We start from the raw sequence: 14,714 nt of genomic DNA on the forward strand, positions 1-14,714 counted from the left end.
CGCAGAAAAACTGTGGCGGGTTGTCGACAACTGGTTAAAGTATAATTAAAGTCAAAACTTTTTCTTTAGTTTTGGATAGAGTGGAGAGGAATTTAGAACCGCTGTCAGTTTTTTATTGCGGTCTGTATCCCCTTTAAGGAGATTCACCCTCCCTATTTGTCCTGTTTTACCATTCTTATTGAAACTAAAAGTAAAAGAAAATCCCAAAATTTAGGTTATCCCCAGAAAAGTAATAGAGGGGAAATCTTTCAACGTGGATGCTAGTTCTGGTGGCCTGGGGGTCACCAAGGGATTCCCTTAATTTGCTGGGATTTCTTCTCACTTCCTGTTTTGGCTATGGGACAGGAAGTGAATGTAAACCACCTCGATTGGAGCACAAATGCCAAAAAATTAACCAACAGTAGTTTTAACCCTCCCTTATTTCAAAATGAAAAAAGTTTAGCCTATAGTTCTAAATCAAGAGTGTGAACCAGTTGTGGTAGTGGACTGAAAAGGGAAGGGGGGGGGGGGGACCAAGTAGGAAAAGTTGTCTACCAGACCTGGGTAGTGGGGATTTGAATGTGCCTCTAAAATATTGGAAACATATGTGTCCACATATATAATATAAAAGAAAAAAAATATATGTTTTATTGAAATGTACATACAATCAGCTAAAATGGATACAATCAAAGTCAGAGATGAAAATGCATGTACATAACAGGTCACATGACCTTGATGCGAATCATGTAATCTGCTGATGGATCAACGCATTTCACTGACCTAGCTTCTCCAGGATCCAAATAGTGCATACATATCAGACAGATTTTCAAAATGTCATAGTATCCATCAATAAAATGAAACAAAAAACCTCCTACACTGTTTAATAACAAATGGTCTCACCATGGCACCAACTAGATCAATAAAAGAGAATTCCAATTGGGGAAAAAGAAAATGTCCATAAAGTGATCAGGGGGCGCAAAGGGGGAGATCTATCACATCAAAAGCCCAGATGTAAAAAGCAGGGAATGGAAAAGACTCCCTTAATCCGATGGCCCTGGGAATGAGCCAAGACAATCCCCAGGAATCATTCTCTCCCTCCAGAAGCACAGCGCAGAGCTTACACCATCTAGACTTTACAAATGCAGCATATGTCACCACCTTTTGGTGCGCCCCCTGATCAATTTATGGACATTTTTCTTTTTCCCAATTGGAATTCTTTTTTATTGATCTAGTTCATGTGTGTCCAACTTTTTCGCTTCTCTGGACCACATTGAGTGTGGAGAAATTTTCTCGGGCCGCATATAAAATATATACTATAGTTAAGGTATATAAGTAATAAAATGTCGCCGCACCCTTCCCGCGCCACCACGCCCCCCGCACTAATTTAGCACAACTAGAGGATGATCAAATGAAATGGAATCAGTATACAGAGGTTTACTTCTTCTGAAAGATAATAAACCACCATGACCACTTCAGTGATTTGAAGTGGTCATGGTGGTAGGAGTCAGAAACACTGCACATTCTCGCCTCCCCCCCCCCCCCTCCCTTCGAGGCAGCTTCTGCCTACCGTTAGTTGGAAGCTGCTGTTGCCATGCCCCCAACCCGACTTCCTTCCTCCCAAGCAAAAAAAAAATTGTCACGGGGCTGTGGGCTGCATTGCTTACGGTTCCAGGGCCGCATGCGGCCCCCGGGCTGCAGGTTGGACATGCCTGATCTAGTTGGTGCCATGGTGAGACCATTTATTATTAAACAGTGTAGTTTTTTCGTTGTATTTTATTGATGGATACTATGACATTTTGAAAATCATATGTATGCACTGTTTGGATCCTGAAGAAGCTAGGTCAGTGAAACGCGTTGATCCATCAGCAGATTACATGATTCGCATCAAGGTCATGTGACCTGTTATGTACATGCATTTTCATCTCTGACTTTGATTGTATCCATTTTAGCTGATTGTATGTAAATTTCAATAAAACATATATTTTTTTCTTTTATATGTGGACACATATGTTTCCAATATTTTAGAGGCACATTCAAATCCCCACTGCCCATGTCTGGTAGACAAATTTTCCTACTTGGTCCCCTTCCCTTTTCAGTCCACTACCACACCTGGTTCACACTCTTTTGATTTGTTACTATTTAGGGGACGGTACCATTATTCTATCATACAATTCATCCCTCGCCGTACAATTTTTAGCCTATAGTTCTACTTTTAAGCCTTTACTGGACTCTTTGATTTGGATAGATTTTAATAGCTTAACAGGTTTAACTGTCTGTTTATCTATATCTATCTGTTACTTGTCATTCACTTAAAGGAATCTAACTTTACTTTACAGAAAGAAGCTCCACTTCATCCACGCCAGAACTTTCACAACATTCAGAAAGAGAGATTCAATTAGAAAATCCTGCAACTACAGCAGATCATCTTCTAGGACCAAGGAATCAACAAGGTATTGTATCTTATCATCAATTTCTTAACATTATTATTTAAAGAGCTTTTTTCAGACAAAATGTGTAACCAATTAGTAAGTTGCTTATGCCATTCAGGAAAAACTGCAAAAATAAGGAAATGATCTTAAAGCAGAATTAAACCCAAAAACAAACCTTTATTATACTGCAGGTTACCAGTTCTTAAATGTGGTGGTTGCATTAGTTTTTCTTTTTCAGGCTTCCTTTAGTTTATTTTCACCTGGTGATCCGCCCAGTAAGTCTGCCTTTCAACAGAACAAGCTGTCTTGCGGATGTAGCAGTTGGGTTGAGACAAACCATTTACCACTGACAGGGGTCCTTGCCATGCTCGTCTTTTTTTATTTATATAAAACCTTTATCCCAAAAATAACAAAACTGTTTGCTCTAACTGCCTAAAGTGATATTAAAGGTTTGTGGGTTTTTTTTTTTTTTTTTTTAATAACGCATATGTCATACTTACTGCTCTGTGGAATGGTTTTGCAAAGCGCAGCCCCTATCCTCTTCTTCTTCTTCTTAGGTCCCCTATCGGGGCTCCTGGCTCCTCCCACTTAACCAATGGCCCCAATAGCAAGCCTCTTGCTATGGAGGTACTGGTGCATGCTTGTTCCCGAGCCCTGCTCTATGTGTCCATAAGACACATAGAGCCACGGCTCGCCCCCGCTCATTCCCTATTGATTCACTGGCTGCCTCAGCCAATAGGGATAGAGAGACCGGGGACAGCCGAGGCTCCCGTTCACATCGCTGGATCGAGTGGGGAGTTGGGTAAGCATTAGGGGGGCTGTGGGAGGAGCAGCACACAGAAGGTTTTTAAACCTTCATGAAGGTAAAAAACCTTCAGCCTTTGCAACCTCTTTAAGTGTTGGTGGCTTCAATTTGTTTAGTGTATCTAAATCTACCAGTCCATCTAACACTCCCCTCCCAGCAGACTGACCATTCTGCTGTCCAAAGGTCTCTGTGCTCTTTCATCCAGTGTGGAGGCACTCTTATACAGGAGGTGTGTTACTGGTCAGATCACCTGGTGAAAACTAATGCAGCCACCACATCTAATGACTCCTAAGCTGCTGTATTACATTTTTAGATTTTGGGCTTAATACCGCTTTAGGTTACTACGTTTTTAGTGATCCATTGCAACAGCAAATCCTTTACCTTGGATGAACAGTTCATTAAAAATGAGTCACTGACTACTGCACTGTACTGCTGTGCACAAATAGCGAAATTTATTAAAAAAAAAATGAAGTTATTGAGTCTTTTTAAGCTCAGACTCCATACTTTCCTCCCTGTCTGGACACTAGCTGGACTTATTTTCATTATTTATTATTACAGAGCAAAAAGTATTTCATAGATCACCATTTGCTTCAGGCCTGGAGGCCTTCTCTCCGCTTCACTCTGAGGACATGTCTCTTCATGGGTCGTCCTCCTCCTCTACAAGGTCACAGGTGGAACAGGTCAGAGTAACAGAGCTCCCCGTCTCTGCTGAAAACATGCAACAGGTGGAAGATTTGCTTGATTTATGGAGTGGTAATCTTAAGGTATACTGATTTCTACTGATTCTCTTCTGCACTGTTCATTGGTTAATTTACTATGTAAAAACCATTAGGGTACATAGAGTACCTTCATTTTGATGGTGGGACTACCAGTCCGTATATTTGCCTCACATGTTGTGTGTTTTTTTTTTTTTTTTTTTTTTTTTTTTTATATATATTTTTTCACCCACTGTGACCTCTTGGAAAGTGTAAAAGAATTAAAAGTTAGTTGTATGTAAGCTGTATAGTTTAGTAAAAAACGACAAATCAACTATAAATGAGCATACACCTTATATTGAGTAGGTCCCCCTTTTGCCACCAAAACAGCCCTGACCCATCGAAGCATGGACTCCATCATAACTACGAAGGTGTGCTATGGTACCTGTCACCAAGCCGTTAGTAGCAGATCCTTAATAGTACATGTCAACCCTTAAGCAGCCCATACAAATGATAATTTTTTTTGTTCAACCAGCGGGTTGAATGAAAAAAACAGCAGTCCGATTTCTCTATGCACATATTAGATGTGGATGGGGGAATCATTCCTTCTGTGCTTTTGTAGCCTAACAATAGGGAGCCTCCCCCTCTTTCACAATTCAATGATCAGTGCTGCCGACGGCACTGATTGATCGGGAAAAATACGACAGGATGGTTGTAGTCGATCAGTAGACTGACTTCTGTACACCCCTCACATTTTTGTAAATATTTTATTATCTTTTCATGTGACAACACTGAAGAAATGACACTTTGAAACAATGTAGAGAGTGTACAGCTTGTACAACAGTGTAAATTTGCTGTCCCCTCAAAATAACTCAACACACAGCCATTAATGTCTAAACTGCTGGTAGCAAAAGAGTACACTGCTAAGTGAAAATGTCCAAATTCTACCAAAAGTGTCAATATTTTGTGTGGCCATCATTGTTTTCCAGGCACTGCCTTAACCCTCTTGGGCATGGAGTTCACCAGAGCTTCACAGGTTACCACTGGAGTCCTCTTCCACTCCTCCATGATGACATCCCGGAGCTGGTGGATGTTAGAGACCTTGCGCTCCTCCACCTTCTGTTTGAGGATGCCCCACAGATGCTCAATAAGGTTTAGGTCTGGAGACATGCTTGGTCAGTTCATCACCTTTATCCACAACTTCTTTAGCAAGGCAGTGGTCGTCTTGGAGGTGTGTTTGGGGTCGTAATCATGTTAGAATACTGCCCTGCGGCCCAGTTTAGAAGGGAGGTTCCCTTGATTAACTGTAGCTCCCCAGTGCCAGCAGCACTCATGCAGCCCCAGACCATGACACTCCCACCACCATGCTTGACTGTAGGCAAGTCACTCACGTGGTTGCTGCCACACACACTTGACACCATCTGAGCCGGATAAGTTTATCTTGATCTCATCAGACCACAGGACATGGTTCCAGTAATCCATGCCCTTTGTCTGCTTGTCTTCAGCAAACCATTTGCGGGATTTCTTATGCATCATTTTTAGAAGAGACTTCCTTCTGGGATGTCAGCCATGCAGACCAATTTTTAATGCAGTGTGCTGCGTATGGTCTGAGCACTGACAGGCTGAACCCCCACCCCTTCAACCTCTGCAGCAATGCTGGCAGCACTCATACATCTATTTTCTAAAGACAACCTCTGAATATGATGTTGAGTACGTGCACTCAACTTCTTCGACCATGGGAAGGCCTGTCCTGAGTGGAACCTGACCTGTTAAACCACTGTATGGTCGTGTCCACTGTGCTGCCATTTTTAGTTTTAGTGTTGTGACAATCTTTTTATTGCCTAGGCCAGGGGTCTTCAAACTATGGCCCTCCAGTTGTTAAGGAACTACAATTCCCATCATGCCTTGTCATGTCTGTGAATGTCAGAGTTTTCCTATGCCTCATGGGATGTGTAGTTCCACAACAGCTGGAGGGCCATAGTTTGAGGATCCCTGGTCTAGGCCATCTTTATGTAGAGCAACAATTCTTTTTTGCCATTAGGTGCCATGTTGAACTTCCAGTGACCAGTATGAGAAAGTAAGAGCAAAAACACCAAATTGAACACACCTGCTCCCCATTCACACCTGAGACCTTGTAACACTAACATGTCACATGACACCGGGGAGGGAAAATGGCTAATTGGGCCCAATTTGGACATTTTCACTTGGGGGTGTACTCGGTTCAGTTGCCAGCGGTTTAGACATTAAAGGTTGTGTGAGTTATTTTGAGGGGGCAGCAAATTACAATTATACAAGCTGTACCCTCTCCCTACCACTTTAAATTGTAGCAAAGTATAATTTCTTCAGTGTTGTCACATGAAAATATATAATAAAATATTTACAAAAATGTGCGGGGTGTACTCACTTTTGTGAGATACTGTGTATGTGTATATGTGTAGATGTGTGTATGTGTATATGTATATGTGTATGTGTGTATATATATATATATATATATATATATATATATATATATTGTGTGTATGTGTGTGTGTGTGTGTGTATATATATATATATATATATATATATTTATATTGTGTGTGTGTGTGTGTGTGTGTGTATATATATATATATATATAATATAATATAATATAATACAATACAATTTTCAGCTTCATAAGGGGCAGAGAGAGAAACAGTAACACACTGATCTTCCCAGTGAAGCGCTGTACAAACGGGCGATGCCCACCAGCATTGCCAGAAAACTAACCACACTGGAATGATTGTGCTTTGATTCCTAGCTTGGTCAGTTTGAAATAGGAAAACAAGGGGAATGGCAGGGTCACTAGGTATTTCATACAAAGAAAGCAGAATACTTTTTACTACAAGTACAGGCCCTTTCACATTGATGCACCTTTGATGTGTTCCCAATGACTTCCAGTGAAAGGTGCCTTTTTGGTGTGCTTTTGAAGAACTGCATCAAAGATGCAGCATTCAGGACTCTTCAAATTAGTATATCTGCAGTGTACACAGTTACATAGGATTTCATGGGTCATAGTTTTCATGCAATTTTGTCGCTCTAGAAAAGTATGACAAAAGCGCACTAGTGTGAAAGAGGCCTAAATGGTACTGCCTCTCTGCTATAGCCACTATAGTTTTTTTTTTTTTTTCTGCCATGTCAGGAGTAAGAACCTAGTTCGCTGCTGGGATCTTTGGTCCTGACAAACTTTTTTTGATAGGAAATGTTTTCCTCCGTGATTTTTTCCTGTGAGATTTACAATCTAGATCTAGTGGTCACCCCAGACGCACGCAGACCTCCGCTCCGTGTAGGTTGGCCGGGACATAGCCTCACTGGATGGAGGCTGGCCTGCGAGTTAAACGCATACGACCGGGTCTCGGGCTGAGCCGCAGCATTCCTCCTGACAACAGTCGTCGCCCCCCCATTTCTATGGAGAGGGGTTTTGGCTGGAGCGGTGCCCACCTGGTTCCTGGTGTGGTGAGTAGCTGTCTCTCCCATGGAGGGTTTTCAGGTGGACGAGGGCCCCTCCTTGGGACGGTCGGACCCCCCCCCCCCCCTTGCCAAGTCCCTCATCCTGCCCCCCCCCCCCCTCCATATACTCTGGGCTGTTTGGGTGGTCTGACCACTTTGCAGGGGTACGGGCAGAGCTCTGACAGGTGATGGGGGCCACACTGCTGGTGGCCGAACGATCGACTGTGTGGGGGGGGGATTGTACCTGGTGGAGGCCTCTGCCAGGGGTCGCCATTTTGTTATAGTCTCGTGTTCTATAAACGGTGGCCATGTTTGTGTAGTTCGCTGGCCATTTTGCTGTGGTTTGCCAATGAAAATAGTGGCGGCCATTAAAGTGGAGCCCTGTGGGCGGTGATTTTCGGTGGTGGGAGCTCCTCCTCATCCCCTGGTGCTGACTCCTGGATCATTTTACTTTGTGATCGCCGCACATGTAGTACAGATTATCCTGGTGGCTGCAGGGGCTTGTATGTGTGGGTAGTGAGCCAGGGCGGGGGGGTCCTCTCCCTCTCTGCTGAGGATTGCTTGGTGCACCCTTAGCAGTGTTTTATGCTTTTTTTGTGGGGTCCCCTTGTTAAATAATTGAGTCTTTGGAGCACAGCGGCGACAAAGGCGCAGGTACCCTTTGGTACTCGCAAGCCACCCAGAGCGGCAAAGGTGTTTCCTTTCCCTGCCTATTTTCACAGAATTGTCACTAAAAAGTTGGGACAACCAAAGCGTCCCCGTGGGGTCCCCAAGCGCTTTACTAAGCATTACCCCTATGAGGAGTCCCTTCCTAAGAAGTGGACTGTGCTGCCAGTGGTGCACCTTCCTGTTTCCAGAAGGCAACCATGTTTCTGGTTGATGAGTCACCGGACTTTAGGGATCTGCCTGACCGCAAGACAGAGGCTGTGGCCCACCATATGTACACTGGCTGAGGCCGGTATTCACCATTGCCCTAGAGTCGCAAACTCTGACAGAGTGACCTGGAGGGGGGAACAGCTCCCCCCAGCGCCTTTGCCGAGCTAGCGGACCAGCTGGTCCAGGGGCTGCAATTTATCTGTGATGCCTCTATGGATGCGGTCCTTCTGCGTGTCTTTTGGCTCAAGTGCTGGTCTGCACCTCAGACTTTAAACTTTGGCTGAGCTTCCTTTTCAAGGAGATCACCTGTTTGCTCCATACCCTGGATGACATCATTAAAGGTCTCACAGTGGGGTACTTTTCTTTTGCAGGCTACTAAGGGCAAGAAACCTCGTTGTAGACGTGGGCCCTCCTTCTTAGCTCATAAGACGTTTTTTCGTCCCTCAGGGTCATGGTCGACTGACAAGGGCTCAAAGCCTTTCGGGGCCTCTTCAAGAGGATCCAAATGATCCTGGTCTGGCAAACCAAGTCTGGGCTTCTCCAGACTCGTGGACAAAGCTCCTTCAGCATGAAGGTGCACCCTCGCCCGTATCTGGGGTGGGGGGACGTCTTCGCTGGTTTCTTGACCCGTGGACTTCCCTAGTGCAAGACAAGTGGGTCCACAAAGTCATTCGGTCTGGATACAAAATCGAGTTTCATTCTTGTCCCCCAGTAAGGTTTTTTCCTTCCAACTTGTGCCTGTTCCCAGACTGCTTACAGGGCCTGTTTGGGGCAGTACCAAGACCTGTTTCTTCAAGGGGTGATTGTCCCTGTTCCGACTTCGGAATTTTTTCAGGGTTTTTACTCAAACCTGTTCACAGTCCCCAGGAAGAAAGGGGCAAAGTGTGTCCAATCCTGGACCTCAAGGCGCTAAACTGCTTTGGTACATAAGTTACAGCTACAGAGTCTTTCAGGAAGTCACTCTATTTCTGCTCACGGATGGATCTCAAAGGGTTGTCGGCTTCCTCTGCGACCATTACCAGATGGATCAGACAGACAGTGGTTGTGGCCTATTCCATCGGGGGTCAGGTTCCTCCTTTCCCTGTCAATCTACTCGGGCACTTAGTGCCTCCTGGGCCTTCTGTCATCAGGCGTCAGTGACACAGGTTTGCAAGGTGGCCACCTGGATGTCGGTTCACACTTTTTTACAAGTTTTTTTAAAGTGGATAAGTTGGCATCTGCGGATGCTTCCTTTGGCCGCAAGGTTTTGCAGGCTACTGTTTAGAGGATCCGCTTTAAGGGTGTATTGTGTTTTTTTTTTTTTTTTTGTTTTTTTTTTTTTAGGTGAGCTCCGGTTGTTTGGTTAAGCCCCTGCTTGGCTAATGTTTAGCCTTGGGGAATTTTTTTAGTTGTTCCCACCTCTCATGTTTAACACTGCTTTGGGACACCCCAATGGTTATAAATACTAGGAGCTGTGTCCATCAATAAACGAAAGAGAAAAGGTATTTTACAGCAATGCAAAAATCCCATTTCTCTGATGTTCATTGACGGACACAGCACCCACCCCTCTATGGAGTTTTTCTCCTGATGCTGCTTGTTACAAAATTGAGTGGCTATAGCAGAGAGAGGGAGTATACCCCTTAGGACTTCATGGATGTAGCCAAAATTGTTTGCTGACTAGTGTTCTACGGGCAGTATAACCCAATGGTTTATAGATACCAGGAGCTGTGTTCATCAATGAACATCAGAGAAAAAGATTTTACGGTAAGTCAAAAATCTGTTTTTTTTTTTATTTTTTATTTTGGGTAGAGTGGAGAGGCCTTAGAACATCTGTCGGGTTTTTATTTCTGTCTGTGCACCTATTAAGGAGATTCACCCTCTCTATTTGTCCTGTTTACCATTATCATCTAAAGTGAAAGTATAAAAAAAAATTCCACATTTTGGGTTGACATCAGAGCAGTAATGGAGGGGAAATGTTCCAATGGGAAATTCTGGTGACCCTGGTGTCATGCTGTTTTTCTCTCACTTTGGAGGGATTTTCTCTGACTTCTTGTTGTGTCTGTGGGACATGTAGTGGAGAAATCTCCCCAATTGGGTACAGATGGGCCAAAAAAAAAGGGCTATAATCCTATCTATAACCCTCCCTTACTCTATCCAAAATTCGCTGCGGGATCACTTCTATGGGTGCCCCCTCCCGCTGCTTCCCGGTCGTTTTCCCCGCTTACCGGAGCTGTCGGTAGCGGGGAAAACGATCCTGTACTTTCAGGTCCTAGACAGGAAGGTTGAGTGAGGGGAAGATGGCCCCCATTCGACTCTATAGCCTTTTTTTTTTTTTTTTTTGCTTTTAACCACTTTCCGACCGCCGCACGACTATCTACGTCGGCGGTCAGCCCCTCACAGGCAAAGTGACGTAGGGCTACGACGCTTGCTTGTGAGGGTCTAGGGAGCGAGCGCGCGCCCCCGCGGGGTCACAGAACCCCCCCCCCCGCCCCCCCCCCCCCGCGCGTGTGACCGGCGGACCCGATGTCCGCCGGCCACTCTGCGATCGGCGGGGGAGAGGGAGAAAGTCAGGCAGCTTGTGTAAACAAGCTGCCTGTCATTCTCCTCGGTGTAAAAACACTGATCACACGGATCTACTATGTAGATCCGTTGATCAGTGTCCTTGCAGCTCAAGCCACAGCCAATCACAGTAGAAAGCACGCCCCTAGGGACACACACAGCCCCTCCCTCTTAAAGTTAACCCCTTCACTACCAGTGTATTTTTGCAGTAACAGTGCATATATATATAGCACTGATTACTGCAGTAATGTCACTGGTAACCCCAAAAGTGTCAAAAATGTCAGTCAAGGGTCCGATCTGTCCGCCGCAATGTCGCAGTACCGCAAAAAAAATCGCAGATCGCCGCCATTACGCGTTAAAAAAAAAAACAACAAAAATGACAAAAATCTTTCCCTTTGTTAGTAAACGCGATAACTTTTACGCAAACCAATCAAAATACGCTTTTTGCGATTTTTTTTTTTTTTTTTTTTTTTTTTTTTTTTTTTTTTTTTTTTTTTACCAAACATAGGTAGCATAAAACAAATTGGCCGAAAATGTTAAATTTAGATTTTCTCTAGCGCTCATTGACAGACGTAGTCCTCGGTGATACACCACCTTCGGGTTATGTTGCCTCCACAGGAGCAGGACTAGACAGGAAATTAAAAAGCTCTGGCCACACCCTAGGGGCAGTCCCAGAGGGTATATCCTCTCTCTCTCTGCCTCAGCAAATCAGTTATTTTCTGTCTAGTTAGGAGTAAGGACCTAGATACCTTGCTGGGATCTTAGGTCCTGGCAAGAATTTTTTCTTAAAGGATTTTTTAGACAGCTTTTTTTCTCCAGTGTTCCTGTGAGATCTTCAAGCAAGAAAGCTGAACTGGGCGACGGGCTGGATGTTGAGATCCGGTGGTCACCCCAGTTCAGCCTACGAGCGCGTGCAGGCCATAGCTCCGCGCTGGGTCGGCCGCGACAAAGTCCCATTAAAGGACTGACCCCGCGAGTTAAACGTCTCGCTGAAACGCCAAAGACCATGAGTCACGGCGTCCGTATCGGTCGACAGCCCTCCCGCCCCGGTGGAGAGGGGTACTGTCAGGAGTTGGTGCCCGCCTGGTTCCGGTATGGTGAGTAGTATGTTCCCCCTTTTCCCCTGACGGGTCTTGTGGTGAACGCGGGCCCCTCTCTGTATGGTAAGATAGAGTCCCTCTCTATCCTATAACATGACACAGATCCTCCTACTTTGAGTGTGATTTTATGTGCAAAAAGCCAGGAGGCTTGGTTTGGGAGCTAACAATCTAATTGTATACATGTTAAAAAGATGTAATCTGTGGCATTCTGGGAATCTTACGGTGATAAGAATAAGCTACCTACCAGTCAGAAGCCATGGACATGTAGACTGCCTTCCTAATCAGATCTCCAGCTATTAGCAGGCCTCCCAAATGGCCATGCGGTCCGCCAGGGCCGGTACCGCCAACCACGCCAAATCCCCATGCAGAGAGAGTGTTGTGTGCCCTGCAGCACACCGCTATTCAGTACAGGCCGCCGCCATTTTTTTTGCTGGATCGCACGAGCCGCCATTTTGGCGTAGCCTCGTGTCTCCAGCATAGGGGCGGCCATGTTTGAGGTGATCCAAACACCTCGTGGAGCTTGGGGAGGCGCCGGAAGGCGTGCAGAGGGGCGGAGCCGCCTCCTTTCTTCCTGGGCAGCCAGCCAAAAAACTTCCTGTTTGTCAAGACAGCGCTGTAACCTGTTGCAGTTAAACTCTGAGCATCAAGTGGTGAGCCTGGGGGTCTATCTCTCTCTCTCTCTCGATCGATAGGGATCCCTAGCAGGTAAACACTAAGGGGCTTTTTGTGGCACTGGGTGTCTGAAAAAAAAAAAAAAAAAGTTTTTTATTTTTGAATTATATTATCCAGGAAGTGACTGGAATTATCATGGACCCTGCCACACACATTCCCCCACCTGTTTCCCTCGAGGGGACCACGGGACCCGCCGGTGCACAGAGTGTAGAGTCATTTACAGCAATTTTGGAGTCTATGGTGGCTCGGGTGGAGGCGGCCTGTCAGGGACGGGGGTCAAGGAAGCGACCCCCGCCTACCCCTATACTATCTGACACCTCTGACTCAGATTCAGAGATGGTCACTGCAGTTGCAGGTTCCTCTGCAAAGGCTGTTATCCCAGGTAAAGCCCCCTCAGACAGTGAGGAGGACGCTTCTTCTCCTGCTATAATTCAGGAAGAAGCATTGGTGGACGCACTAGTTGTGGCAGTGCAGGAAACCTTAAAACTTGAGGCTTTACCGGCAGAGGCAACTGAAACAGAGATTCCTTTTGGTACTAATAAGCCCATCAAAACGGTGAAGGTTTTTCCTGTACCCAAATGTTTCGGTAATCAGATTAAAGGAGAATGGGAGCATTCTAAACGTACCTTTACTATTTCCAAGCGTATTGCTAGACGCTATCCGTTTGAGGAATCCATCATTAAGAAATGGACGGTACCACCAGTGGTGGATCCACCTATTTCCAGGCTGAATAAAGCCACGGTTATCCCAGTGGAGGACACTTCGTCCTTTAAGGATCCGGTGGATCGAAAGATGGAAGCAGAGTCCCGCACCATCTTCTCTCTGATAGGGTCAGCATTTAGACCAGTAATTGTTATTGGTCTAGTTTCCCAGACACTTACGGAATGGGCGAAAATGGTACGCCAAGACCTTAGGGGAAAGGATATTCCCCAGGAGACATCTGATTTGATGGAACAGATTATACAAGGGCTACAGTTTATCTGTGACGCAGCCTTGGACACTACTCCCTTATTAGGGCATGCATCTATGTCAGCGGTGATCCTCAGACGTGTGCTGTGGTTAAAATGCTGGTCAGCTGACCTAGCTGGATCTAGGTTCCAAGAAGACCTTGACAAATCTCCCTTTTTCAGGGGAATCGTCTATTTGGGGCCAACCTAGATGAAATCATTAAGGATGCCACTGGGGGCAAGAGCACTTTTTTGCCACAGGCTGCAAAAGCTAAGGGACCTCGCAACAAGCGAGGACCTTTCTTTACCGCCCATAAAGGGCGCCCGGCTGGTACTAGCGGGAAAGGCAAGACTCCTCCAGGAGGGTTCAAGAAGGGCTGGTCGGACAAGCAGAGGACCAACCCAGCCAAACCCGAAGCAAAGGAGTACACAGCCTGAAGGTGCGCCCCCACCCGGTTTCAGGGTGGGGGGACGTTTTCACCGGTATTCAGGACATTAGATCGAGCATCAACCACTACTACCGGTGCGATTCTTCCCTTCCAACATTTAAGTACTACAGGAAGCGGTAGTTACCGTTCCCTGAATAGATCTTTTCCTTTACCTTTTCCTAAGATTAGTCCCTATACCTCACAGGAATCGGATCTGGTTGACCAGATAGGCCAAGTAGCCTCTAGTCGGGTGACTTCGGTCCCTGAGGTTCAACCAGAAAAGATCACCCTTCCTGATAACAATCAGGTATCTGATAAATGGAACAGAAAACGACCAGACTTTCTCGGATGGTCGGGGCCAGATACCTCTAGGGACGCCTGGTTCAGATTCTATCAGCGCCAGTGGTCCTAGAAATTCTAGGCTGGCCTCCTCAAGCCGGCCTGGCCGACTTGGACATGCTAGTCGCAGACGTTCCGTGGGAACTTCGTCTCAGGGAGTGTCTGTGGTCTCAAGGACCAATTTACCATCATGCTTTACAGTCGCTGGGTTTAATGGCCTGGCCATTGAGACCCAAGTACTGAAGGACAGAGGTTTGTCGACTTCAGTCATTCCTACCCTTATTAAAGCAAGGAAAGCGACTTCCAGCAAGGTCTATTATCACACATGGAAGACTTATATTGCGTGGTGCGAATCTTTAGGATTTCCTCCACGTACCTATTCGGTGACTCGAATATTGGCCTTTTTGCAAAAAGGGGTTGAGCAGAAGCTAGCCTTGAGC

At 45.7% G+C, this 14,714-nt stretch overlaps 1 protein-coding gene across 2 annotated transcripts in view; it reads left to right on the forward strand.

Moving 5' to 3' along the window:
* POC5 (POC5 centriolar protein) overlaps nt 1-14,714 on the forward strand; it is a gene marked incomplete at its 3' end in the record, with an annotated part of 124,077 nt that overhangs the window by 33,592 nt on the left and 75,771 nt on the right. For both annotated transcript variants that reach the window (XM_082243806.1, XM_082243807.1), the window contains exons 4-5: nt 2,316-2,429; nt 3,772-3,977. In XM_082243806.1, coding sequence (XP_082099932.1) covers nt 2,316-2,429; nt 3,772-3,977 — 320 coding nt within the window. The remainder of the gene's footprint in view (nt 1-2,315; nt 2,430-3,771; nt 3,978-14,714) is intronic.

Source organism: Pelophylax lessonae (assembly GCF_965119305.1).
Source record: "Pelophylax lessonae genome assembly, chromosome: 1".
NCBI classification, from domain to species: Eukaryota; Metazoa; Chordata; class Amphibia; order Anura; family Ranidae; genus Pelophylax; species Pelophylax lessonae.